The sequence below is a fragment of the Cervus canadensis genome, chromosome 28 (assembly GCF_019320065.1).
Source record: "Cervus canadensis isolate Bull #8, Minnesota chromosome 28, ASM1932006v1, whole genome shotgun sequence".
In the NCBI taxonomy this organism is placed as follows: domain Eukaryota; kingdom Metazoa; phylum Chordata; class Mammalia; order Artiodactyla; family Cervidae; genus Cervus; species Cervus canadensis.
Genome location: NC_057413.1, coordinates 19,679,599 through 19,706,294, shown reverse-complemented (window position 1 = coordinate 19,706,294; position 26,696 = coordinate 19,679,599). Strand labels below are relative to the sequence as shown.

The 26,696-nt window shown below is 48.4% G+C and overlaps 2 protein-coding genes and 1 pseudogene across 10 annotated transcripts in view; 1 reads left to right on the top strand and 2 right to left on the bottom strand.

Moving 5' to 3' along the window:
- The window catches only part of LOC122429593 (BOLA class I histocompatibility antigen, alpha chain BL3-7-like), a 425,948-nt gene that overhangs the window by 288,324 nt on the left and 110,928 nt on the right, over nt 1–26,696 (bottom strand). The window lies entirely within an intron of this gene.
- Nucleotides 2,762–10,488, top strand: LOC122429598 (MHC class I polypeptide-related sequence B-like). Of its 4 annotated transcripts, none has more exons than XM_043450069.1 (6): nt 2,762–2,815; nt 5,790–6,050; nt 6,299–6,586; nt 7,170–7,448; nt 7,573–7,689; nt 9,896–10,488. In XM_043450069.1, exons 1-6 carry the CDS (start codon nt 2,770–2,772, stop codon nt 10,018–10,020), a joined length of 1,116 nt encoding a protein of 371 aa, XP_043306004.1. In that variant the 5' UTR covers nt 2,762–2,769; the 3' UTR covers nt 10,021–10,488. The 4 variants fall into 4 exon arrangements, with proteins under 4 accessions (XP_043306004.1, XP_043306005.1, XP_043306003.1 ...); XM_043450070.1 differs by lacking the exon at nt 2,762–2,815 and adding an exon at nt 3,026–3,183 and having other exon boundaries at nt 7,266–7,448; XM_043450068.1 differs by lacking the exon at nt 2,762–2,815 and adding an exon at nt 3,026–3,183.
- On the bottom strand, nt 12,260–16,341 carry LOC122429591 (annotated as a pseudogene). Its single transcript, XR_006266064.1, has 8 exons — nt 16,198–16,341; nt 15,608–15,877; nt 15,123–15,398; nt 14,241–14,516; nt 14,018–14,125; nt 13,554–13,586; nt 13,365–13,412; nt 12,260–13,201 (listed from the first exon to the last, which is right to left on the bottom strand). The product of XR_006266064.1 is annotated as a BOLA class I histocompatibility antigen, alpha chain BL3-7-like (transcript).

Sequence of the window (26,696 nt, the reverse complement as noted above, 5' to 3'; positions counted from 1 at the left end):
TTTCCTGGATGCTCAGGTTTCGCTTTCCTCTGGCGTGGGCTGACGGGGTTCCGAAGGCCAGCTCCGCGGCGGGCGCTTTCCTTCCGGAGGCGACGCGAGGCGGTGGGGAATGTACTTGGATTCTAGAATTCAAGAGCGGCCCCGTGGGCTCGGGGGCTCGGAAAAGCATCTTCCTATTCAGAATCGACCCAGAGGGTGCTTGAAATAAGTCGGGTTCCGGGATCTCCCTTCGGACCAACAACTGGGAATTTCCGCGGACCCGGGCAGATCTGCGTTTTCACAGCCTCCAGCCTGCAGGTGTTCATTGTTGAGCAGTTTGAGAACCAGAAACCTAAATGCAGCTCACTTCTCTCCCAACCTGCCCATGAATTTCTTCATTCTGCTTCTTTTTTTTTTTTTTTAAATCTACGAACAGCATTTCTTCCCTTTAAGCCAGAGTTAGAGGGGAGGGGTGATCTTCCGAGGGTTTGCCGAGCCCCGCCCTGGGCTATGTGAGCTCCCAACACTCCGGTCGTTTTCTGTTTCCTTTTCGGACCCTGTAGTGGTACCAGAGGTCAGCGGAGAGAAAGAGGCCCGTGTGCCGGTGAGTCCAGGGGTACGAAATGAAGAATGGAGAAAAAGTAGTTTATAGAGCAAAGCAGGGGAGTCTGCAGGCCGGGTGGGCGGAGGAAAAGCACTTGGTACCCGGGACTAGCTGCCGACGCGTGCTGGGGGAGGAGCCACCCAGTCTGGACTCCTACTTCCCACGCAGAGTAGTTGGCTTTATCTGTCATTACAATCATCCCGAAATGCTGGGAAACAAACGTAGCATGGTAACGTTAGTATTAAAATTCTTTGAGGGGAGAGGGAGAGGGTTCACCTAAGTGAACCAGCTTGCTTTAGCAGCCACACCCAGCAAGTCTTGGAAAGAAGACTGACTTGGAGGAAAGGGCTTGTCTAGCTGTCAGGAGAGCTGGCTTCCATCTGGCTGTCTATACCTTCACTACTCATTTATTTATTTATTTTTGGCTGCTCTGAGCCTTTGTTGCTGCAGGGGGGCTTCTCTAGTTGCCGGGAGTCGGTCTAGAGTGGGGAGCGGGGGTTCAGTACTTGTGGTGAACCAGTGAAGTTGCTCAGTCGTGTCCAACTCTTTGGGAGCCCGTGGACTGTAGCCTACCAGGCCCCTCCATCCATGGAATTTTCCAGGCAAGAGTACTGGAGTGGGCTGCCATTTCCTTCTCCAGGGGATCTTCCCGACCCAGGGGTCGAACCCAGGTCTCCTGCATTACAGCAGATGCTTTACTGTCTGAGCCACCAGGGAAGCCCATTTGGTACAGGGGCTCAGCTGCTCCGGGCCTGTGGAGTCTTCCCAGAGCAAGATGGAACCCATGTTCCCTGCATTGGGAGGCAGACTCCATCCACTCTACTACTCGGGGGGCGGGGGGAGGTCCACTTTCACTTGTGAGCTTTAGCAGTGAAAAAGATCTCTCTGGGATGGGACAGGATCCAATCTCTGACCTGCTAAATAAATTATGATGGTCAAAGTAATTAACAAAACTGACATGAAATCTAAGATGTGTTAAAGCTTTCTGAGGCATGACATTTGGGTCCACAGCAAAAGTATTGCATAAGGATCTTAGTGGAATGGTTAGTTATGAGAGGCAGAGTACAACTTTTTAAAAGCATTTGCAGGGACACAAACATGAAATGAACACAGTTCCTGATCCCAAAGCGACTCATTGTCTAATGGGGGCGTGTATAAAATGGTCAGATGGGGTTCAAGGCAGGGCACACTTGGTTCCATCAGGGTTTCAACAAGGGCTAGACCAGTTATTCCAAAACTGGAATCACTGAGGGGGCTTTAAAGGATAGGAAGCCTAGGTCCAACCCAAGGGATACTAATTCAATTGGTTTTGGCCATGGCCTAGAGATACGGACAGTAAAAACTCTCCAGGTGGTTCTATAAGCAGTCAAGTTTGAGGACCATGGTGGACATATTCCAAAGACCAAAAGATGGCTTTGGGGATAAAGCACAGCTTTCAGTAGAAGAGGACTTTCAGGATGGCATTATTGGTATTTTTGAAATATAGTTCATATATCACTTAATTCACCCTTTTAAAGCAAACAGTTAAGTAGTTTTTAGTATAATCCCAAGGTTGTGCCACCCTTACCACCATCTAATTGGGATGCTCTTTTAGGATCTGTTGTTCTGATGGGCTGGAAGGCAGAGGAGAGTAACCCATAGGAGAGTGATGTGTAAGTGGTGGCATCCTGATGTCACAGAGAAATGGAAAATGGTGCCACCTAGCTGGTTGTGGCAGCTGCCACTTAATGATGGAGTAGAGACATTGTGTGTTAATTCTGCAGATGGGGCAGCTGTGGATGGCTTGGGGCCTTATGGTTATAACTGGGGACAGACCTGTGTTTAGGAAGCCTTTGCAGTTCTCTAAGCAGAGACATTACTTTGCCAAGATAGGTCCGTCTAGTCAAGGCTATGGTTTTTCCAGTGGTCGTGTATGGATGTGAGAATTGGGCTGTGAAGAAAGCTGAGCGCCGAAAAATTGATACTTTGAACTGTGGTGTTGGAGAAGAATCTTGAAAGTCCCTTGGACTGGAAGAAGATCCAACCACTCCATCCTAGAGGAGATCAGTCCTGGGTGTTAATTGGAAGGACTGATGCTGAAGCTGAAACTCCAATACTTTGGCCACCTCATGTGAAGAGTTGACTCATTGGAAAAGACCCTGATGCTGGGAAAGAGTGAAGGCAGGAGGAGAAGGGGACGACAGAGGATGAGATGGTTGGATGGCATCACTGACTCAATGGACATGAGTTTGGGTAAACTCCGGGAGTTGGTGAGGGACAGGGAGGCCTGGAGTTCTGCCGTTCATGTGGTTCTGTGGTTCATGTGAGTCATGTGACTCAACCACTGAACTGAACTGAACTGAGGAGCGGAAGGTGACCGGCTAACCAAACAGAGGGGGCGGGGCCGGGGCCGGGGGTGGGGTCCTGGACCCGCGGCGGGTGAAATAATTCAACTCGCCTTAACCACAGCTCAGTTCCCCGCCGCGGTTCCTCGGGTCCGCCAGCTTTCCTGCGGTCCCTGAGCCTCTGGCACGGAGACATGATCTGGGCCATGGGGCTCTCTCTTGTCTGGCCGTTTCTAGCCGGCGCTGCCTTTTTTGTGCTCCCGGGTACCGCCACCGGTGAGTGGGGTTCATTGAGGTCTCAGTCCGGACGGAGCCCGGGGTGGTTTCAGGGGTCCGTGTGGTTAGCATTCGATGGGATTCGGTGAGCGTCGCGGGGACCGTCTCAATTGCGGCGGGGGTTCAGCGAATAGAGGAGTTGGGGGTGGGGTGGGAGGAAGGTGGGGGGCGGGGGTGGTGGTGTAAGGTCTAGGAGCGGCCGGGAACTTCACACGGCGTGTGGCGAGCCCTGCATCCCGCTTTTCAGTCTCTTTCCAGTACCTAGCCTCTGCTCTCTCTGCCCCACCTGCCCTCCCCGGTTTCCTCCTCATCACCTGTCTCAGTCCTCAGATTCCCCTGATTGACAAGGCAGCCTGGTCCCCATCCCGCTCCCTGCCGCTACCCCCGCACCAACCCCCACCCCCCGGACTCCCCGCTGCTGTCTTGAATGGCGTCGAGGTTTTTTCCAGGTCCCAGGCTCAGGCGATCACTTCTTAGCCGTCTGTGGGGCGCCCTCTTCGGCCCCTGAAAGCTGCCCTCTCCTATTCTTAGCTCTGCCGTCTCTTATTTCTGGCGGCTGGAAACAAGGAGTTTCCAGGCAGACGGCGTTCAAGGTCCTCAGCCCCGAGAGTTAGGGCGCTTCTTCTAGTGACCCGGGCCTCTGGGAAGGGGCAAGCTCGATCCACACTCTTCCTACTGCTATGGGCACTGTGGCGTCTCCTGATCACTGATGGAGGTTAGGTCTGCGGGCTTTGGGACCAAAGGATTCTTCCTGCGATTTCCGTGGTCTCCCCTCCCCTCCCCCCTTACTCGCCCCTCCCCAACTAACGTGAACTCTAATTTTCCGCTGTGCATGTGGTCCCACAACTGAATCTCTCCTTACCTCCTCCCTTGCTGGTCCTCGAGCCCCCTCGGGATTTGCCCTCCCCCCTCCGTGCTGCCCCCCCCCCTCCCCCGCTGCCCCTCGTCTCTACCGTTCTCTGAGCTCTTCCTTGGGCGTCCCCATCCTCATCCCTTTTCCTGCTACAGGTCCCTCCCCTCCCCTCATGGGTCTTTTCCTGCGAGGATCGGTCATCTGCAAGGCTTCTACCTCCCCTCAGCTTTCACTAACCTTATGTTTCTTGGTATGACTTTTACCCATGGATTTTCGCCTCCACCCTCACTGCCCTATTTTCGTTACCAGGGGGAGCTCTCCTGCCAATGATCCCTGGGTCTTGAGCACAGAGCCCAGCCCCTGGGGGAGGACCTGTCCCCCACTTGACACCCATCTTCCTACCTCCGCCCCTGTCCAGGCACCTGCTCTTGGCCCTCTTCCAAGGGGGGCTTTCACCAATACAGCCCCTCCCCCACTCCTGCATCCTAAACCTCATCCTCTGGATTCCTCCACTCTCCAGGCCACAGGCCACACTTGCCCCGGTCCCGCTGCAGCTCCCACCATGGCACCTTGCCCTGCTCACACATTGTCCGAGTGCCTTGGGCCCTCACCAAGTTCTCATCAATCACAGGCCCCCTGGTGCCCAGAATCTCCACCTTACCCTCACTCTCCCTCACCCAGGGCGTCCCTCCTCTTCTGTCTTTACCTTAACCCAACGGGGGAGGGGGTCACCCCTGAGCCATGCTCATCCCTTGTCCCTCAATCCCAGGCCCTCACCTCATCTCCTCTGCAGTCTCTTCCCTTCCCACAGTAGGAATACTGCCCTTGGTTCACTGCCCACTTCCATAGCCTTCATCACCCTCTCTTTGGTTCCATGACCCCAGTGGGCTCTCACTATCTCAATCTTGAATCCAAAATCCTTGTTTATGCCGCTTGGTCAGCAGGCCTTTCCTACAGGGAGTCTTCTCCCAGGCCCCCAACCCTGCTTGCTGGATGCCTGACCCTGACCCTCCATGGAGGTGTGACGTCACTCCCTCCAACCCCTCCCACCACGTAGGTGCTTCCCAGTGTGCACCTTGGCCTTCAGTTCTATCTTCTCCTGCCACCCTACTCCTAATTCTCCATGACCCTTGTGCACATGGACTGACTCCTCCCAGGGGACACCCCCCACCCATGGCCTCACCAGGCCTCTCTGCACTCTGGGCCCAGACCCACTCCTTCACCTCCCCCAGGTTACTGGCCACCTTCATCTCTCTTGGGGCCACAGCCCAGCCCCTCAGGCCCCTCCGCCTCCTGCCTCAGCCTCCCTGGAGCCCACCTTGTCCATGATGAGCCTGCACCAGGGCCGGCAGCCCTTGATCTCCATCTCCTGACCCCCCTCTGACCAGGGATGCCTCTGGTCCTGGGTCTGACACTGCCCTTCCCTGCCTCCGACTCCACCTCCCCTCTCCCTCTTCCTGCCTCTCCCTTGCCCTCCTGCCTGGACCCTTAGGGAGCCGACGCCTCCCTGCCCTGGCACTTGCCCTACATGTGTGTCCATCTCCACACTCTCCCTCCGCTCCTCGATTCCCCTCTCCCTCCTTCTCTTTCCCATTTTTCCTGTATGGAAATCCTCACTCTTGTCCATAAAACACATGCTTCTTCTGCATCCTCAGCAGCTGGAGCAGGTCAGGACACAGAACTTGTCTGTTAAACATCTGATGTGCACTTGTCTCCCAGAAAGCAGCTTCATCTGCGGTTCCTCCTTCCCCAGGATCCCACAGGCTTTCTTACAACACTACGGTGCTGTCCCGGGATGGCTTTGTGCAGTCCAGGTTTTCTGCTGGGGGATACCTGGATGGTCAGAACTTCCTGAACTATGATCACAAGAAAGGCAGGGCAGAGCTCCGGGGACGGTGGGCTGAAAGGCTGGGAGCAGAGGTGTGGCAGACAGTGTCCAAGGACTTGAACGAGACCTGTAAGGAGCTCAGAAAACTTCTAGCAGAAATCCTGTCCCTGCAGAAGGAGAAAAGAGGTGAGAGGGCAGAGGGGGCGAGAGTGCTGTGGGGCATTTTCCAAGAGGGTCTGCAGCCCAGAGCACGGGCCTCTTTCCTCTGAATTTGGGGATGGGGGTGAGGAATTGGGGTCTGTGAGTTCAGCAGCACAGGGAAGACATGGAGGGGAGCACGGGGGAGCCCTCTATCTGGACTTTCTCACTTGGGTGGGAGAACAGAGGCCCTCGGGACCAGAGGAGTCACTGCTTGGGGGGTGGGGATGGGGCAGGCTTACATTCCCTCCAGGAGACCGTGGGCTGTGAGATCCGTGAAGACAGCCAACCCCAGGGCTTCCGGCTTCTCCACTTCGATGGGGAGCTCCTCCTCGCCTGTTACCCGGAGGCCCACGGATGTACCTTGCCCCAGTCCTCGACTCGGACCTTGGCCATGGAAATGGAGAAGTCCTGGGACACAGACGGCTTTCTAAGCAAGCATTACCGGGCGCACATGCAGGGAGAACTTTGTAGAGGATTACGGGCCTACCTGGAATCCTGGACGGGCTTCATGGAGAGGACAGGTACTGACCCTGGGCCAGGCCCTTCCTCTGCCCGGATCTTAAAGCCACCCATCCCGACTTGCCCACGGAGACCCTCCCTGTCCTCTGGGCACTTATGTGGTCTGTTGGCATGGTGTCCTGGGGTTTCTTTCCTGTTCTTTTAAATCCACTGTAGAAAGATGGGTAGGTTGGGGGAATGAACTGCCCCTGTGTCAATGGTCCAGTGGAGCAGCGGGTCCTCTGACAGAATCTGTACGAGCAGAGGTGGGTGTCAGGCAGCAGAGGAGGCCCTTAGATAGGGATGGGCCCCTGGCTCCCAGCCTGCCTGATTCAGAAAATCCCCTCTAGTTCCCAGGAGCCCACCCTTCACAGCTCCCTCCCCAGCATCAACTGTGGATCCAAGAGAGTGAGGCCCATCCCACCCCTCCTCTTCCCCGCCAGAGGACTTGGGCCCCAGGGTGCAGAACAGACTTGGAGCAGGCCTGGGGGGAAGAGGGCTCAGCCAGAGGTGACAGTGAGGAGGAGCAGCCCTGTGCGCCCCGTCCTCCTTCAGGGAGCAGGGCTTGGCCGTGGGCCTCACTGGCTCTGTGCTTTCTCCCCACAGTGCCGCCAGCCGTGAATGTGACCCGCAGCCAGGACTCGGAGGGCATGGTCCACCTCACATGCAGGGCTCTTGGCTTCTTTCCCCGGAATATCTCAGTGGTCTGGTTTCGGGATGAGGAACCCATGAGCCAGGACACCCTGGAGTCTGGGGGTATCCAGCCTGATGGGAACGGGACCTACTACACCTGGGAAACCATAATAATTCCCCAAGGAGAGGAGCAGCGGGTCAAGTGCCTTGTGGAACACAGCGGGAATCACAGTACACACCTCGCACCCTTGGGTGAGACTGGGGTGAGCCTGGAGGGGGTTGTGGCCCTGGGAGGGTCAGAGGCCAGGGTCAGGGAGAGGAGAGCAGGTTGTGGCTCTGGGGTGCCCGGGTTGTATATAATAAGGTCCTGTTTCAGGAAAGAGCCTGGTGCACCAGAGATCATGGTGGATTGTGAGCGTTCCTGTTGCTGTTGTTTTTATCATCGGATTTTGTCTCTTGTTGAGGAAGACAGTGTCAGCTACAGGGAGGCCAGGTGAGAAATCTGGGCAGGGGGTGCTCTGCGTGAGATTCGGCAGCGATGAGGATTTAGCTCCCTGCTCCGTTCTCCGCTCTCTTTGTTTTCTGTCAGGCTCACTGGGGCTTGTCTGGGGAGCATGTGTTGAATCATGTGCTGGTTGGGAGGGTCTAGGTGATCCAGGAACCAGAGAGAACCTTTAGTAAAGTGTCTGTACCTGGTGAGGAGGCGATAAAAACCTGAAGAGGAATTCAGAGGAAAGGTGGTGACCTAAGTGCCTGTCTTCATTTCTTCCCCCGGATTTTCAGTCATTATTAAGAATCCAAGTGAAAGAATCATAAAGCTCAAACTAGGGGTCGGTGGATGGTCAGAGCCCTGCATGTGATGTCCCCTTGCCAGGCCCCACTTAGAGATGTCTGGCAGCCTCTCAAATTCCTCCTCCATGAACCATCTTCTGAGTTGAGTGTCTGCTGGATCACTCCCAGCCTGCACCTTTCGCAAGTTCCCATCAAGTGCCCGCATGCTTGCTGGGCTCTCCTTCCCCATAATATGGAGGACTGGTAGATATCCCTTGACCATTTGAGGAGAGGAGACCAGTCAATCCTCAGGCAACTGGGGTCACTGAGTTTATCCTATCTCCAGGTTTTTCCTACCTAGCCCCTTGGGACACAGTCCAAGGGCTCTTTAGAGCAGGACACTGGGTCTGCGCTCTGTGGACTCACCCTGCCCCCTGAGTCAGTTCCCTTGCTCATGGTGGTCACTGCCTTGTAGATTTTGAGGAAGGGATGATCACTTTGATTTCCCCATCATCAAGTGGGTTGAGTGGAGAGGAAAAGAGAAGCAGAGCTTTGTGTGTGGCAAAGCGCAAAGGCAGAATGTGGAACAGGAAAAAGGTGGCAGAGACTCGGCTCCTGTCGAGGCCACCTCTTCTGTGTCAGTTGCCTTGTTGGGGGCTTGGTTTCTTATCCCCAAACCTAATTCCCTTATCAGTCGGCCTTCGGCCTGGGCATACAGGGGTGGTTAGTTCTCACAGCAGCAGGCTCTGTCCGTGTAGCACCCAGAGCAGGGACCCAGCAGATCTGTAGTTTCTCCTGCTCTTCTCTGGGGAACATCAACTCTGGTTCCTCTGGGGCATAAATGGTTGTCTTGTATGTATTGGGGCATTTGCCAGGAAAACTGTGAAAATCATGTGCTAATTTCTCAAGATCACTTTTGAAGTTTTTAGTGTTCAACAAAATTGTTTATGATTTCAGGTGGCAGACCTTAAGAGGATTTCCATGCATATTAAATGAAACAGGAATTCAAATGGGGCGCTCCCGCTAGGAGGTGGAGGGTGGGATGGCAGTCCCAGGGTGCAGAGGAGGCCAGGTACAGCCTCATTCTGGGGAAGTTCTCAAGAACCCCAATCCACATTGAAAAGCAGATCCCCTGCAGGTAGTGAGGGCGGGTCCTGGTTGACTCCCTGGCTGAGCAAGGCAGGAGGGCCTGCTCTGCCTCAGCCCAGCCCAGCACTTGGAGTGGAGCTGGGATTCCCAGGAAGGAGCAGGAAAGGCCAAGTGCAGCCTAGAAGCCTGGGCAGAGAGTGAGGGTTGGGGCGAGGCCAGGGGTGCTCCAGGGTCCATTCATGGGCAGAGTCCACGGCAGCCCAGTGTTTCTAGACAGGGCTGCTGTCCCCTGGGCCTCCGGATGGGCTTTCCAGTTCGGAGCTGCTGGCTCAGGGCTGGGGATGAGGGGGAGGGGGGCTGCAGAAGGTGGAGATCAGGGTTGAGGTGGAACTGGGCGGTGGAGCAGGTGCTTGTGCAGGTGAGGAGGCTAAGAACTGAGGAGAGAAAGGAGCTGTGTGTGTGTGTCCACTCCCGGGCTGGAGGAACATGGAGCTGGGTCCTGTCTGTGAGGGAGCCTCACATTGCGTTAGCGAATGGATCTGGGTTCAAGGCGGAAAGGCCTTGGGTTTTCACTCCTGGATCTTGTCCTTGTGTCCTGCGACTTCTGTCCCTGTTGCAGAGGGTGGTGGCAGCACGGACAGGTGATGATGTTGGTGGAGCCAGGGGAGGAGTTCAGCAAGAGCTGGGAAAAAGGAGGGGAAAAAAGAACAGGTGTGTCCTTCCCTCAGAGGAAGGCAGAATCTGACTTTGAAGCAACTGAAGGAGAATCTCTGAGGGAATGAAAAGCATTATTCTGCAACCAGTTGGTCAGTTATTTATTGGTTTTTCTTTTTCCCCAGAGCCTATTAGCCTACAAGACCGGGATCAATTCCAGACTGAGCCAACTGATCATAATGGCCTCACACACCCAGAATTCCAGTCCTCGTGTCAGACTCAGCTCCTCAGTTTAACAGGGGAAGCTTAGAATCTGCAGCCAGGAGGCCTGAATTCAGTTCCTAGTTCTGGTCTTAATAGCACTTTTTCTTTTATGTGTGTTATTAATTTTATTATTTTAAAATTATTTTTATTTTATATTTTATTTGTAACTGGAGAATACTTGCATTATAATGTATCGGTTTCTGCCACACAGCACTGTGAATCAGCCCTAAGTCTACATGTATCTCCTCCCTCTGCAACTTCCCTCCCACCCTCCCCACCCCACCCCTCTAGGACACTGAGCACCAGGCTGAGTACCCAGTCAGGTCTTGTTCCCTCCCTGCTGGTGCACACGATGCACAGTAAGCTAATGGGAATAGAGAACTCATTCCATATCTGTTTATCCAAATGGGATGATATATTCTTTCACGGTTTTCAAGGTTAATGTGATTCACGCAGTTGTGCATGCATGTTTCCATTCGAGTATTTTTGCATTTTAGTAAACTCTCAAGTGTCATTTGTTGTACTCAGCTTTCATTAAGCATAAACTTTCATCCTCATTCATTTTCTTGTGTGATTATTTCATCAAAGGCACCACTGGCTGTAAATTAAGAAGTCAAATATCTGTGCATGATTTCTCGTGATACAGACTCTTATTATAATCCTGATTCTTCTCAATTTCTGCTTTCCCATAGGAAAGCAGACCACTTTGAATAATGTTTAGCTGATTCTTTTGGCTTTTATTTCCAAATCTCTAAACACGATGCCTTATTAGAACCACTGCTTGATTTTTCTGTCACAGCCACTGTCTGTCGCATCACACAGTGGCTGATGCAATAATTAAGTAATTGCTTTCTTTCAGTCTTCCCATTCCTTCAGTTTCCCACTTTATTTATAGACTGATCATATTTAGTTCATTCAGCTTTTTCTTTTCCATGACTAATACACAGGTCAACTAAAAAGATGTTCAACTAAAGACTTGTGAGTTAAGTTTTATTTGGGGCAAAATGAGGACTGCAGCCTGGGAGACAGCACCTCAGATAGCTCTGAGAAACAGCTCCAAAGAGGTAGGGAGGGAAGGTCAGTATATATGATTTTGGTAAAGGGGGAGTTCAGTGCAATCAAGTACTTACCTTCCCAAGGTTTTCTGCTAGTCACAAGGAGCTGATCTCACCATGAAAGGGTTTAATGCTTTTCTACATATGAGGAAATGAAGCGATCCAAAGGACTGGAAAAGGTCAGTTTTCATTCCAATCCCTAAGAAGGGCAATGCTAAAGAATATTTAAACTGCTGTACAATTGTACTCATTTCACATGCTAGCAAAATTATGCTCAAAATTCTTCAAGCTAGGAGTCAGCAGTATGTGAACTGAGAACTTCCAGATGTACAAGCTGGGTTTAGAGAAGGCAGAGGAACCAGAGATCATATTGCCAGCATTTGTTGGATCACAGAGAAAGCAAGGGAATTCCACAAAAACATCTACTTCTGCTTCATTGACTATGCTAAAGCCTTTGACTGTGTGGATCACAACAAACTTGTGGAATAGTCTTAAAGTGATGGGAATACCAGACCATCTTACTTGTCTACTAAAACCTGTCTGCAGGTGGAGAAGCAACAGGTAGAACCAGACACGGAACTACAGACTGGTTTAAAATTGGGAAAGGAGTATAATAAGGCTGTACATTGTCACTCTGCTTATTTAACTTATATGCAGAATACATCAGGCAAAATGCCGGATGGATGAATCACAAGTTGGAATCAAAAGTGCAGGAGAAATAAGTATCAACAACCTCAGATAAGGAGATGATACCACTTTAATGGCAGAAATGAAGAACTAAAGAGCCTCTTGATGAGGATTTGTTTTTGCTGATTATGTTCTATGAAGCTCTCATGAATTCAGCTCTAATGACTGCTCTGTTTGCATGACTCTTTCACGAAGTATGGATACTTTGGATATTCCATCAGTTTTTCCTTTTTTGGAAATGTTATCCTGGACCCTTCTGACGTGCTCCCACCTGGTCAGGATTCTTCTGCATCTGGAGCAGAGCCATCCTCCTAGGATCTCCCTTCACCACCATCTGGGCAGCACTTTAAAGTGCTGTGGATACTGCATAGCACAGGGAACTCTACCCAGCACTCTCTAATGGTGTATATGGGGAAAGAATCTAAGAAACACTGAATGTATTTATAGGTGATGCACTGTACTGTCCAGCAGAAAGTGACACAGCATTGTAAATCAATTACACTCCAATGAAAACAAAACAAAACAAACAAGTAAGCAAGCAGATCTCTACCCTGGATGTCATTTATTAGTCACTTGTTCTTTCAGTCAAACCCGAGTGCCTACATTGTACCAGATCAAGGTCCAGTTCCAGATCTTTGCTCTAACAATTGAAATTTGACATTCTTGTCCATCCCTCTCTCCCCCTCACTAGGAGCATTTCTAGATTAGGAAAATTCCACACTGAAAGAGTCTTGGTAGGAGGCAGAGACCACCTTCCTCCGTTAAAGAAGAAAACCCACTTTCCCAAATATTCTTGCTAGAGCACACAGCATGAAGCTGAGGTCCCAGCACTCAGGTGACCACATGTCAGACTCTACTCAGGCCGTTGTGACACAGAGAAGCTGGAACTATGCAGGATGCATCTGACAAGGGTGTCGAGAGTGGGAGTCACACCACCTCCAGTTGTCAGGAGCCTCAGTGATAGCCGTCCTCAGCACGGGGTCCACGTCCAGCATGAGGGGCTCACTGTGTGAGCAGTGACACTGTGCCCCAGCGGGGGCGAAAGTTCCTTTGTGGGATCTGGCCTGGAGTGGACACTGGAATGATGAGTGTAGATGCCTCTGTATTCTATCTTTATTAATGTGAACTCAGGCCACTTGCTCTCTCATGGCAGCTACAGCACATCATCCGTTCACACTGACATCAGTGCTGCCTGTACTTTCCCCACAAGATCTGATCACCCCTCCACCTCATGCCGACCAGTCTGCACTCTACACATAATGATATTTTCTCTTCAGAAAAGATCCAAGGCTGTGACTATTAGGCACCGCATTTTAAATCCCGGAGTTTGGATTGGAAGAGGTCAGCGGTCTCCCCACCTCCTCACGTTATGCTAATCGGAGCACAGACACATTCAGATGCAGCTGCAGAAAGAGGGGTCCTGGGATCTGATGTCACACAGTGGGACTGAGCATCACTCAGTCCCCCCAAGGCAGCTGTCTCACACTGTGAGAGAAAAGAATCAGGAACCAGTTCAGGTCTGTCATGTAAGCACTCACATTCTCCACAGCCCCCCATATGCTCACATGTCCCACTCAAAGATCCCCGCCACCCAGTGTGTCCCCTCTGCTCCAAGTCCTCTCCCAATCTAGACTCTCCAGGGTCTCACCTTTAGGAACCGTGAGAGACACATCAGAGCCCAGGGCACTGTCACAGCCTGGGGGAGAACAAGACCAGGACGTGGTCAGAACCCACAGGAGAGAAACTAGAGAAACCGCTTTGAGGAGGGTGAGTCCCCCATGGCCTCCTATCTACACCCTCACAAGAGTCTCAGGAATCACACTCCCTCTGTACTTACTTGCAGTCTGTGTGTAGCCCCTTCCTTTTTCACCTGTGAGAAGAAAGTACCACATGAGAGACCAGGGAGAAGACTGAGTCATGAGACTCTAGAGGAACTCCCTAGTCTGGACGACAAATAACGTTTCAGAACTGTGACCAAAAATCCAGGATAGGCTCAGGAACATGAAGGAAGGAGACGTGAGGGAACTGGACCACCTGCCCTCCTGGAGGTCTGGCTTCAGCAGGGACATTCCCTCCTGACCTTCAAACGCTGAGAAACAGGCCCCAAAACGGAGTTATAAAGATGAAAAATTTGTCTCTCATTTTTACATGTACTTTACAGAAGGGTCAGTCATAGCATCAGCTCAGATTCCACATGTGTGTGGAGGGTACTTTCCAGTAACGAGGCAGCCAAACTTCCACCTGGGCCAGAAACCTGCCCAGTGAGACAAGAAAACTCAGATTCCTCCCTCCTTTTTCTACCTGACCACTTCCTTCTCCAAATCATAGCTCCAGTCACCACAGCTCCAGTGACCATGAGAACCAGGCCAACAATGATGCCCATGATGAGGACGGAGGGCTGAGGAGGTTCTGTGGAAGAAAGGGAAGGGGCCAGACTTCAGGCTTCAGTCCTGACCTTGCTGAACGTGTCCAGAAGGGTTCCTGCTTTATCTGAGAGGAATCTCCACTCCTACCCCGTCCTTACCCCATCTCAGGGTGAGGGGCTCCTGAAACCCCTCGTGCTGCACATGGCACGTGTATCTCAGCTCCTCTCCAGAAGGCACCACCAGGGCTGCCCACTTCTGGAAGGTTCCATCCCCTGAAGGCCTGGTCTCCACAAGCTCCATGTCCTGAGTCTGGTCCTCCCCGTCTCGCTGCCAGGTCAGTGAGATCTCCTCAGGGTAGAAGCCCAGGGCCCAGCACCTCAGGGTGACCTCACGGTCAGAGATGGGGTGATGAGTCACACGTGCCTTTGGAGGGTCTGAAGAGGAAGAATCAGAAAATTCACACTCCATGGGCCACTGAAGCAGAACCACGTGACCATACTGAGAATGGGTGAGATAACGGGTTTGAAAAGAAGCAGCACAGACACCAGACACCAGCCTGGAATCTGTGGTCTGGGCAAAACTCCTAGTTCTTGGAAAGTTCTGGAGTCAGGGTGAGTGCCAACATAGGAGACTCCATGTAAGGGGAAAATACAGAGCAATGGTCCTGATTTGGGTGGAGGCTGAAAGTCTCAGAAAAGCTGGAGTCTGGCCTCCTAAGATGGTCTCAGGGTGAGAATAGGCCTTGAGAGAGAAAGTCATGGTTCACAAGATGGCAGTCAGCGTCAAAGGGCACCACTGACCAGTTATTTCAGGGATGCTTTTCTGCTTCTCCAAAAACACTGAATGCTTTAACTGTCCTTCAGAGAAGTGGGACCACTGGTGTGTCACTGTCTTCTACAGAATATGAAAACCTGGGGAGATCCCCCCCTCTCCAGACAAGAAGTTGGGGCGGTGTTCCCAGAAGGACCCCATTTTCCTCTCCTCGTGGAAAGCCGGCTCCAGCCTGAGAGGAGATCAGGGAGGCCCGGTGCCCCTCGTACCTGCGCGCAGCAGCGTGTCCTTCCCGTTCTCCAGGTGTCTGCGGAGCCACTGCACGCACTTGACCTCCAGCTAGTTCCGTTGGAACTCAGCCTCACCGGAGATTTCCCACTTGCGCTTGGTTATCTGAGCCACCGTGTCCGCCGCGGTCCAGGAGCGCAGGTCTTCGTTCAGGGCGAGGTAATCCGCACCGTCATAGGCGTTCTGCCAGATCCCGCGGAGGAGGCGCCCGTCCGGCCCCACGTCGCAGCCAAACACCCACTGGAGGGTGTGAGACCCTGACCCGCCCCGACCACCCGCGGTGATTCAACCCAAACTGAAGATGAAACCGGGTCAAGTGCCCGCCCCGCCCCCGCCTACTCCCGAATCGGGGAGCGGTGAGGGTCCCTCAATGTCGGGGTGACCCTCGGACCCAGAGATTCGGGGCGACCCCAGCCAGTCCCTGGGGATGGGGGTCGTGACCTGGACCCGGGTCTGCGTTGCTCACCGGCCTCGCTCTGGTTGTAGAAACCGGGCAGGGTGTTCAAGCCTGACCTCAATCTCTGTTGAGCTTTCTTGGCATCTCGTGTAATCTCTTCCCAGTATTCCGGCCCCTCCTGCTCCACCCACAGCGCCCGCGGCTCCATTCTCGGATTCGGGGCGTCGCTGTCGAACCGCGCGAACTGCGTGTCGTCCACGTAGCCGACGGCAAGGAAACGCGGCTCCCGGAGACCGGGCCGGGACACACTGGTGCAGAAATAGTTCAGGGAGTGGGAGCCTGGGGGCGAGGAGGGGTGAGACCCGGCCCGACATTCCTCCCGGCGCGGGTCCCGGGTCAGAGGTGATGGGGCCGGGAGTGGGAGGGGGCTAGGGGAGCGCGAGACCGAAAAGGTCGGAGAAGGACCGGGACTTCTTGGGGGAGAGAAAAGGGGGCGGGAAGCAGGGGAGGGACAGGACGGGACCAGGTGGGACAGGACGGGTCTGAGCGAGGGCGGCGGGGTGGCTCCTTCCCTGGGGGTCCTCCCCCAAACCCCCGATCCCCGGGCGGTCCCCTCGACCCTTCCCGCAGAGGCCGTTCCCTCCGGACCCCGCACTCACCGGCCCAGGTCTCGGTGAGGACCAGGACCCCCGAGAGCAGCAGGAGGAGGGTTCGCGGCCCCATGACCGGTATCCTCCGGGCCTGGGGAGAAACCGAGTCCCGGTGGAGGGTGGGGGTGGGCGTGGATACCGGTGGAAACTTTATAACCTGGAACCGTAGGGCCGATGATTGGCTTCTAGAAATCAGACACCCAATGGGAGTGAGAACTAGGGCCGCCACAGAAAGTGTCCCGGCAGAAAGGCACAACACAGTTTGCGAAGAGAAAGTGCAACTCGAGGAGACTAGGGATCCCAACACAGACAGCCCCCGCCCCAAACAAGGCCCTTGACTCTGAGACGCTGAGACCGTGAGAACTACATCTGGTACTTTGTGGGACATCTGGGACTTTGCCCTGATCCCTCCTCTCCTGCACCGAGAACTCTGCAGTCACACTGTCCCTGAGTCCTGGCCCAGCGACTGTGTAGTCAGATAGTTTCAGAACATTCTGGTCAGGATATTTATACAGTCCTACAAATTAGTGAGGACCCCAAGGATAATTTTGTTTATGTGGTTACTTCTGTCGATATTTTCCATAGTAGAAATAACAGTTTAAAATTTTTTTAACAATTTATTTAGAATAATGTTAATACCCATGATTTTTATATGAAAAATAACTATTTCTCTAAATAAACTCTATAGTGGGAACAGTGGAAGTTATTTCATTATTATATTTTTGCAAGTCTTTTCCTTGCTGTCTCACTGGATTTTATGTTTGCTTTTGAATTGAATCCGTTATTTTGATTCAAATCTATGAAAACAGAAAGGACCATACAATGTAGGAGTAATATTTTTAATAACCTTTTCTGTTATTTGTGGATGTGTATCTTTGATACAAAACTAAAGCTACGCAAGTGGTAGTTTTTTAAAAGTTATTTTCTCAGTGGACCTGAAACAATATCACTATTTCCTATTCTCTTATATTAAAATTCATAAGCCTGTTTTGCACACTGGATGTCACTTGTACTAATGTTAAGATTTTTTAAATGTAATTCATTGTTTCACTAAGTTTTATAGATCTTTCAGTGTCATTCCTTCTTTCAAATAAAAACTGCATTCCCTGAAAAAGAGGGTAGTTCCGCTCATACAAATAATTTTCCTTGGGACATAGGACTTTGGAACGTAATAGAAATGCTTAATGTATACTTCCCATGTCATCAGAGAAGATAGTTCTTTTTAAGAAAAATAACCATTTATTAGCATTTTGAGATATGACCACAAGCCTATTATTTTCCTAAAAGCAGCAGCTCATTTTTACATTAGGGAAACAACAGAGCAATATTTGTGCAAGGCATATATTAAGGTTAGAACACCATTTTCTGAATTTTGCTTAAGGATGAAAAACTTGAAAGGACAATATTCAAACCAGTTGTTTTTTTTTTTAAGTATTGATAGTTTTTAATACTGTGAAATAGCAAACCAGGGAAACAGGAGAGCAACCTATATTAAGTATTAGCAGTCAATAAAGTCTCAAATGATGGTAAGACACTAGATACCAGGTAATCCAGAAAGATTGTTCTAAGGGAAAGAATTGCAAATGCAACATTTCTGAAGGAAGCATTAAAAACAGTTAAAGCATATATGTCATTAAAATGTTATATCTCAAAATGAGGAAGCTGGCATTCAGATTGACACAACAGAATTCTAGAAAGGAGCATAAGATTCATTAATATTAAATCTCATTAACTTTAATGACAAGATTATTAAGAAGAAGTGTCAAGAATATACTGAAGAACTCTACAAAACAGATCTTAAAGACCCATCTAACCATGATGGTGTGATCACTGACCTAGAGCCAGACATCCTGGAGGGTGAAGTCAAGTGGGCCTCAGAAAGCACCACTACAAACAAAACTAGTGGAGATGATGGAATTCCAGCTGAGCTATTTCAAATTTTAAAAGATGATGCTGTTAAAGTGGTGCACTCAATATACTGGCAAATTTGGAAAACTCAGCAGTGGCCATAGGACTGGAAAAAGTCCATTTCATTCCAATCCCAAAGAAGGGCAATGCCAAACAGTCTTCAAACTACTGCACAATTGCACTCATTTGTCAACACAGTATCAAGACTATGCTCAGAATTCTTCAAGCTCGGCTTCAACAGTACGTGAACCAAGAACTTCCAGATGTTCCAGCTGGATTTAGAAAAGGCAGAGGAATCAGAGATCAAATTGCCAATATCCGTTGGATCATAGAAAAAGCAAGAGAGTTCAAGAAAGACATCTGCTTCATTGACTATGCTAAAACCTTTGACTGTGTCAGTTCAGTTCAGTTCAGCCAGTCAGTCATGTCCGACTCTTTGCAATCCTATGAACCACAGCACGCCAGGCCTCCCTGTCCATCACCAACTCCCGGAGTCCACCCAAACCCATGTCCATTGTGTCAGTGATGCCATTCAACCATCTAATCCTCTGTCGCCCCCTTCTCCTCTCGCCCTCAATCTTTCCCAGCATCAGGGTCTTTTCAAATGGGTCAGCTCTCTGCATCAGGTGGCCAAAGTATCGGAGTTTCAGCTTCAGCATCAGTCCCTCCAATGAACACCCAGGACTAATCTCCTTTAGGATAGACTGATTGGATCTCCTTGCAGTCCAAGGGACTCTCAAGAGTCTCCTCCAACACCACAGTTCAAAAGCATCAATTCTTCTGTGCTCAGCTTTCTCTATAGTCAACTCTCACATCCATACATGACTACTGGAAAAACCATAGCCTTGACTAGATGGACCTTTGTTAGCAAAGTAATGTCTCTGCTTTTTAATATGCTGTCTAGGTTGGTCATAACTTTCCTTCCAAGGAATGGATGCAATGACCATCTGCAGAGATTTTGGAGCTGAGAAAAATAGTCAGTCACTGTTTCCACTGTTTCCCCATCTATTTGCCATGAAGTGATGGGACGGGATACCATGATCTTAGTTTTCTGAATGTTGAGCTTTAAGTCAACATTTTCACTCTCCTCTTTCACTTTCATCAAGAGGCTCTTTAGTTCTTCTTCACTTTCTGCCATAAGGGTGGTGTCATCTGCATATCTGAGGTTATTGATATTTCTCCCAGAAATCTTGATTCCAACTTGTGCTTCTTCCAGTCCAGTGTTTCTCATGATGTACTCTGCATATAAGTTAAATAAGCAGGGTGACAATATACAGCCTTTATGCACTCCTTTTCCTATTTGCAACCAGTCTGTTGTTCCATGTCTAGTTCTAACTATTGCTTCCTGACCTGCATACAGGTTTCTCAAGAGGCAGGTCAGGTGGTCTGGTATTCCCATCTCTTTCAGAATTTTCCATAGTTTAGTGTGATCCACACAGTCAAAGCCTTTGGCGTAGTCAATAAAGCAGAAGTAGATGTTTTTCTGGAACTCTCTTGGTTTTTCAATGATCCACTGGATGTTGGCAATTTGATCTCTGGTTCCTCTGCCTTTTTTAAAACCAGCTTGAACATCTGGAAGTTCACGGTTCACATATTGCTGAAGCCTGGCTGGGAGAATTTTGAGCATTCATTACTTTACTAGCATGTGAGATGACAGCAATTGTGAGGTACTTTGAGCATTCTTTGGCATTGCCTTTCTTTGGGATTGGGATGAAAACCGACCTTTTCCAGTCCTGTGGCCACTGCTGAGTGCACCTTCGTGATTATCTGGATCGTGAAGATCTTTTTTGTACAGTTCTTCTGTATATTCTTGCCACCTCTTCTTAATATCTTCTGCTTCTGTTAGGGTCATACCATTTTTGTCCTTTATTGAGCCCATCTTTGCATGAAATGTTCCCTTGGTATCTCTAATTTTCTTGAAGAGATCTCTAGTCTTTCCCATTCTATTGTTTTCCTCTATTTCTTTGCATTGATGGCTGAGGAAGGCTTTCCTATCTCTCCTTGCTATTCTTTGGAACTCTGCATTCAAATGGGTATATCTTTCCTTTTTTCCTTTGCTTTTCGCTTCTCTTCTTTTTAGAGCTACTTGTAAGGCCTCCTCAGACAGCATTTTGCTGTTTTGCATTTCTTTTTCTTGGAGATGGCCTTGATCCATCTGTACAGTGTCACGAACCTCCATCCATAGTTCATCAGGCACTCTGTCTATCAGATCTAGTCCCTTAAATCTATTTCTCACTTCCACTGTATAGTCATAAAGGATTTGATTTAGGTCATACCTGAATGGTCTAGTGGTTTTCCCCACTTTCTTCAATTTAAGTCTGAATTTGGCAATCAGGAGTTCATGATCTGAGCCACAGTCCACTCCTGGTCTTGTTTTTCCTGACTGTGTAGATCACAACAAACTGTGCAATATTCTTCAAGAGATGGAAATACCAGACCACCTTACCTACCTCTTGCAAAACCTATATTCAGGTGAGGAAGCAACAGTTACAACTGGACATGGAACAACAGACTGGTTCCAAATTGGTAAAATAATACCTCAAGGCTGTATACTGTCACCCTGCTTATGTAACTTCTATGCAGAGTACATCATGCAAAATGCCAGGCTTGATGAATCACAAGCTGGAATCAAGATTGCCGGGAGAAATATCAATAACCTCAGATACGCAGATGACACCACCATTATGGCAGAAATCGAAGAACTAAAAAGCCTCTTGAGGAAGGTGAAAAAGGAGAGTGAAAAAATTGGCTTAAAGCTCAACATTCAGAAAACTAAAATCATGGTGTCTGGTCCCATCACTTCAAGGCAAATAGATGGGAAAACAATGGAAACAGTTAGAGACTTTATTTTCTTGGGCTCCAAAGTCACTGCAGATGGTGACTGAAGTCATGAAATTAACAGATGCTTGCTCCTTGGAAGAAAACCTATGACCAACCTAGACAGCATATTAATTGCAGAGACAACAAAGGTCCATCTAGTCAAAACTATGGTTTTTCCAGTAGTCATGTATGGATGTGAGAGTTGACTATAGAGAAAGCTGAGTGCCAAAGGATTGACGCTTTTGAACTGTGGTGTTGGAGAAGACTCTTGAGAGCCCCTTGGACTGCAAGCAGATCAAACCAGTCCATCCTAAAGGAAATCAGTCCTGAATATTCATTGGAAGGACTGATGCCAAAACTGAAGTTCCAATTCTTTGGCCACCTGATGCAAAGAGCCAACTTATTAGAAAAGACCCTGCTGCTGGTAAAGATTGAAGGCAGGAGGAGAAGGGGACAACAGAGGATAAGATGATTGGATGGCAAAACTGTTTCAATGGACATGAGTTTGAGCAAGCTCCTGGAGATGGTGAAGGACAGGGAATCCTGGCATGCTGTAGTGCATGGCATCACAGAGTTGGACACGACTGAGCAACTGAACAACAAAAATAATAAGTAATTTCCTTTACTATGATCGAAGAAATTTGCAAGTTTGAAGACACACTGAGAGTAATTATTGGTCTCAGATGATGTCCAGACTTCCAAAGGTCCCTAAAAAGACAGTTTACTGTTGCTACTTTTATCACCTTTCATTTCTGTTTTTTTCTTCATTTTGTTCTATTATTCATTTTCTCCCCAGGAAAATGTGCACAACTACTCAGAAATGTCACAATAAGATTTCATTTCAATAATTCCACATAAAATGTTGTACAGTTAGGATAAACATGAATAAGGAGAAAGCACCAGATCCAAAACTGTAGGAGTCCTCTGCTTTGCTTGGTCTGCGTGACTGGAAGTTCAAAGGGCAATGACTTAAGTTTGTAATGATTAAACATTGATCAACCTCTTTCATTTCTGACCTACCACCTTGAAGCTATTATACATTTATGCTAATGGACAAAATACTCTAATATGATCTTCTTTGACAGTTTCCTGGGAGAAATGTGTAAATCTAAACTGAACGTGTTTGTGAATACTGGTGGCAGCTGGAATACCTTTACAATGCAGACTGCAAGCAACAAATTGCCCTTTCTGTCTTGAATCACAGCTAACTTCAGTTTATAAGTAGTGTTAAGAGATGTTATAGAGTTTCATCACAATGTCAGACAAATCTGAGTTCAGTTCCAACATTTGCCACTGCTATACATCTGTCTATCTACCTATCAATCTACTTGTCATAGTCTTCATCTACCTTTCAACCTACTATAAATATTCAATACTGATCATGACAATCACAATAAAAATATCCAGTTGTATCTCTTTATTCACAAATGAGATGAATCCAATGACGTGGCCAAAATCATAGGCCTAGTTTATTGGTGATAATCCATAGCCCTCTTGTTGTTGTTGTCCAACTCTTTGCTACCCCATGGACTGCAGCACGCCAGGCTTCCCTGTCCTTCACTATTTCCTGAAGTTTGTTCAAACTCATGTCCATTGAGTCAGTGATGCCACCCAACCATCTCATTCTCTGTCATCCCCTTCAACTCCTGCCTTCAATCTTTCCCAGAAGCAGGGTCTTTTCCAATGAGTCTTTTCTTTAAATCAAGTGGTCAAAGTATTGGAGCTTCACCTTCAACATCAATCCTTCCAGTAAAAATTCGGGGTTGATTTCCTTTAAGACTGGCTGGTTGGATCTCCTTGCAGTCCAAGGACTCTCAAGAGTCTTCTCCAACACCACAGTTCAAAAGCATCAATTCTTTGGCACTCAGCTTTCTTTATAGTCCAATTCTCACATCCATACATGGATCCTGGAAAAACTGTAGCTTTGACTAGATGGCCCATTGTTGGCAATGTAGTGTCTCTGCTTTTTAATATGCTGTCTAGGTTGTTCATAGCTTTTCTTCCATGGAGCAAGCGATTTTTACTTTCATGGTTGCAGTCACCATCTACAGTGATTTTGGAGCCCCCCAAAATAAAGTCTCTGACTGTTTCCATTGTTTTCCCATCTATTTGCCATGAAGTGATAGAACCGGATGACATGATCTTAGTTTTTGAATGTTGAGTTTTAAGCCAGCTTCTTCACTCTACTTTTTCACCTTCCTCAAGAAGCTCTTTAGTTCCTCGTTGCTTTCTGCCATTAGGGTGGTATCATCTGCCTATCTGAGGTTTCTCTAAGCAATCTTGATTCCAGCTTGTGCATCATCTAACCAGGCATTCCACATGAGGTATTCTGCACACAAGTTAAATAAACAGAGTCACAATATACAGCCTTGACGTACTCTTTTCCCAATTTGGAACCAGTCAGTTGTTCCATGTCCGGTTCTAACTGTTCCTTCTTGACCTGCATACAGGTTTGGCAGGAGGCAGGTCAAATGGTCTGGTATTCCCATCTCTTTAAGAATTTCCCACAGTTTGTTGTAATCCACACAGTCAAAGTCTCTGGCGTAGTCGATAAAGCACAAGTAGATGTTCTTCTGGAATTCTCTTGCTTTTTTGATGATCCAACAGATGTTGGCAATTTGATCTCTGGCTCCTCTGCCTTTTCTAAATCCAGCTTGAACAGCTGAAAGTTCTCAGTTCACATACTGCTAAAGCATAGCTTGAAGGATTTGGAGCATAATCTTGCCAGCCTGTGAAATGAGAGCAATTGTGTGGTAGTTTGAAGATTCTTTGGCATTGCTTTTCTTTGGGATCAGAATGAAAACTGACCTTTCCAGTCCTGTGGCCACTGCTGAGTTTTCCAAATTTGCTGACATATTGACTGAAGCACTTTTACAGCATCATTTTTTACGATTTGAAATAGCTCAGCTGGAATCCCATCACCTCCACTGGCTTTGTTCATAGTGGTGCTTCCTAAGACCCACTTGACTTCACATTCCAGGATGTCTGGCTCTATGTGAGTGATCACACCATCGTGGTTATCCAGTTCATTAAGATCATCTCTGTATAGTTCTTCTGGAAGTATTCTTGCCACCTCTTCTTAATATCTTCTGCTTCTGTTAGGTCCATACTGTTTCTGTCTTTTATTGTGCCCATCTTTGCATGAAGTATTCCCTTGGTATCTCTAATTTTCTTGTAGAGATTTCTAGTCTTTCCCATTCTATTGTTTTCCTCTATTTCTTTGCACTGATCATTTAGCAAGGCTTTCTTGTCTCTCCTTGCTATTCTTTGGAACTCTACTCCAAGATGGTATATCTTTCGTTTTCTCCTTTGCCTTTTACTTCTCTTCTTTTCTCAGCTATTTATCAGGCCTCCTCAAACGACCATTTTGCCTTTTTGCATTTCTTTTTCTGCAGGATGGTTTTGATCAGCACCTCCTGTACAATGTCACAAAACTCTGTTCATAGTTTTTCAGGCACTCTGTCTGTCATATCTACTCCCTTGAATCTATTTGTCATTTCCACTGTATAATCGTAAGGGATTTGATTTAGGTCATACCTGAATGGCCTAGTGGTTTGCCCTACTTTCTTCAATTTAAGTCTAAACTTGGCAATAAGGAGTTCATGATCTGAGCCACAGTCAGCTCCGGTCTTGTTTTTGCTGACTGTATAGAGCTTCTCCATCTTTGGCTGCAAAGAATGTAATCAATCTGATTTCACTATCTATCATCTGGTGATGTCCATGTGTAGAGTCATTTCTTGTGTTGTTGGTAGATGGAGTTTGCTGTGACCGGTATGTTCTCTTGGCAAAACTCTGTTAGCCTTTACCCTGCTTCATTTTCTACTTCGGGGCCAAACTTGCCTGTTACTCAAGGTATCTCTTGACTTCTTACTTTTGCATTCCCGTAACCTATGATGAAAAGGACACCCTTCTTTTGGCATTAGTTCTAGAGGATCTTGTAGGTCTTCATAGAGCTGTTCAACTTCAGCTTTTTTGGCATTAGTGTTTGGGGCATAGACTCGGATAACTGTGTTATTGAATGGTTTGCCTTGGAAATGAATGGAGATCATTCTGTCATTTTTGAGATTGCACCTAAGTTCTGCATTTTGGACTCTTTTGTTGACGATGCGTGTTGCTCCATTTTTCTAAGAGATTCTCACCCACAGTAGTAGATATAGTGGTATCTGAATTAAATTTGCCCATTCCAGTTCTGATTAGTTCATTGATTCCTAAAACGTCGATGTTCACTCTTGCCGTCTCCTGTTTGATCACTCCCAATGTACCTTGATTCATGGACCTAACATTCCAGGTTCCTATGCAATATCATTCTTGACAGCGTTAGACTTTATTTTCACCACCAGCCACAAAAGGGCATTGTTTCCACTTGGGGTCCGCCTCTTCATTCCTTCTGGAGCTATTTCTCCACTCTTCTCCAGTACCATATTGGACACCTACCAACCTAGAGGTTCACCTTTCTGTGTCATATATTTTTGCTTTTTCATACTGTTCATGGGGTTCTCAAGGCAAGAATAATGAAGTGGTTTGCCATTCTGTCCTCCAGTGGACCACGTTTTGTCAGAACTCTCCACCATGACCTGTCCATCTTGGATGGCCCTACATGGCATGGCTCATAGTTTCACTGAGTTAGAATGAAATTAGATTGTCATCCATGTGATCAGTTAGGTTAGTTTTCTGTGATTGTGGTTTTCATTCTGTCTGCGTTCTCATGGATGAGAATAAGAGGCTTGTGCAAGTTTCCTGATGTGAGGGACTGGCTGTGGGGAAGGATTTGATTGGCTGTGGGGAAACGTTTTGCCCATCTTGTGCTTGCAGGCAAGGCCATGCTCAGTAAGTCTTTAATCCAGTTTTCTGCTGATGGGTGGGCCCGTGTTCTCTTCCTGTACTTAGACCTGAAGCCAAACTATGGTAGGGGTAACAACGACCTCCTCCTAAAGGACTTATGCCAGCACACCATGCCTCCCAGGACTGTTGCAGTCAAGTGCCCCTGACCCCAAGGCAGGCCACTGCTGACCCATGCCTCCGCCCAAGACTCCCTCACACTCACAGGCAAGTCTGGCTCAGTCTCTAGTGGGGACACTGCTCCTTTCTCCTGGGTCCTGGTGCACACAAGGTTTTGTTTGTGCCCTCTGAGAGACTCTGTTTCCCCATTCCTGTACAAGTTCTGTAATTAAATCCCAGTGACCTTCAAAGTCACTTTCCCTGAGGTTACTCTTATTTTCAGGGCTTGCATTCACAAATGTATCAAGCTAGTCTGATGACTAGATGGCTTAAAACTCAACATTCAAAAACTGAGATCATGGCATCTGGTCCCATCACTTCATGGCAAACAGATGGGAAACAATGGAAACAGTGACAGACTTTATTTCCTTTGGCTCCAAAGTCACTGCAGATGGTGCCTGCAGCCATGAAATTAAAAGACGCTTGCCCCTTGGAAGAAAAGCTATTGAATAACCTAGACAGCATATTAAAAAGCAGAGACATAGCATTGCCAACAAAGGTCTGTCTAGTCAAAGCTATAGTTTTTCCAGGATTCATGTGTGGATGTGAGAGTTGGACCATAAGGAAAGCTGAGCAGTGAAGAATTGATGCTTTTGCGCTGTGGTGTTGGAGAAGACTCTTGAGAGTCCCTTGGATTGCAAGGAGATCCAGCCAGTCTATCCTAAAGGAAATCAGTCCTGAATATTCATTGGAAGGACTGATGCCAAAGTTGAAACTCCAATCCTTTGGCCACCTGATGTGAAGAACTGACTCATTAGGGAAGGCCCTGATGCTGAGAAAGA

Coding starts and splice junctions, on each gene's coding strand:
- LOC122429598 (XM_043450068.1), top strand. CDS start 3,102: ATGATCTGGGCCATGGGGCTCTCTCTTGTCTGGCCGTTTCTAGCCGGC. Junction 3,184..5,789: donor GCTCCCGGGTACCGCCACCG/GTGAGTGGGGTT, acceptor CTCCTTCCCCAG/GATCCCACAGGCTTTCTTAC. Junction 7,449..7,572: donor TACACACCTCGCACCCTTGG/GTGAGACTGGGG, acceptor GTCCTGTTTCAG/GAAAGAGCCTGGTGCACCAG.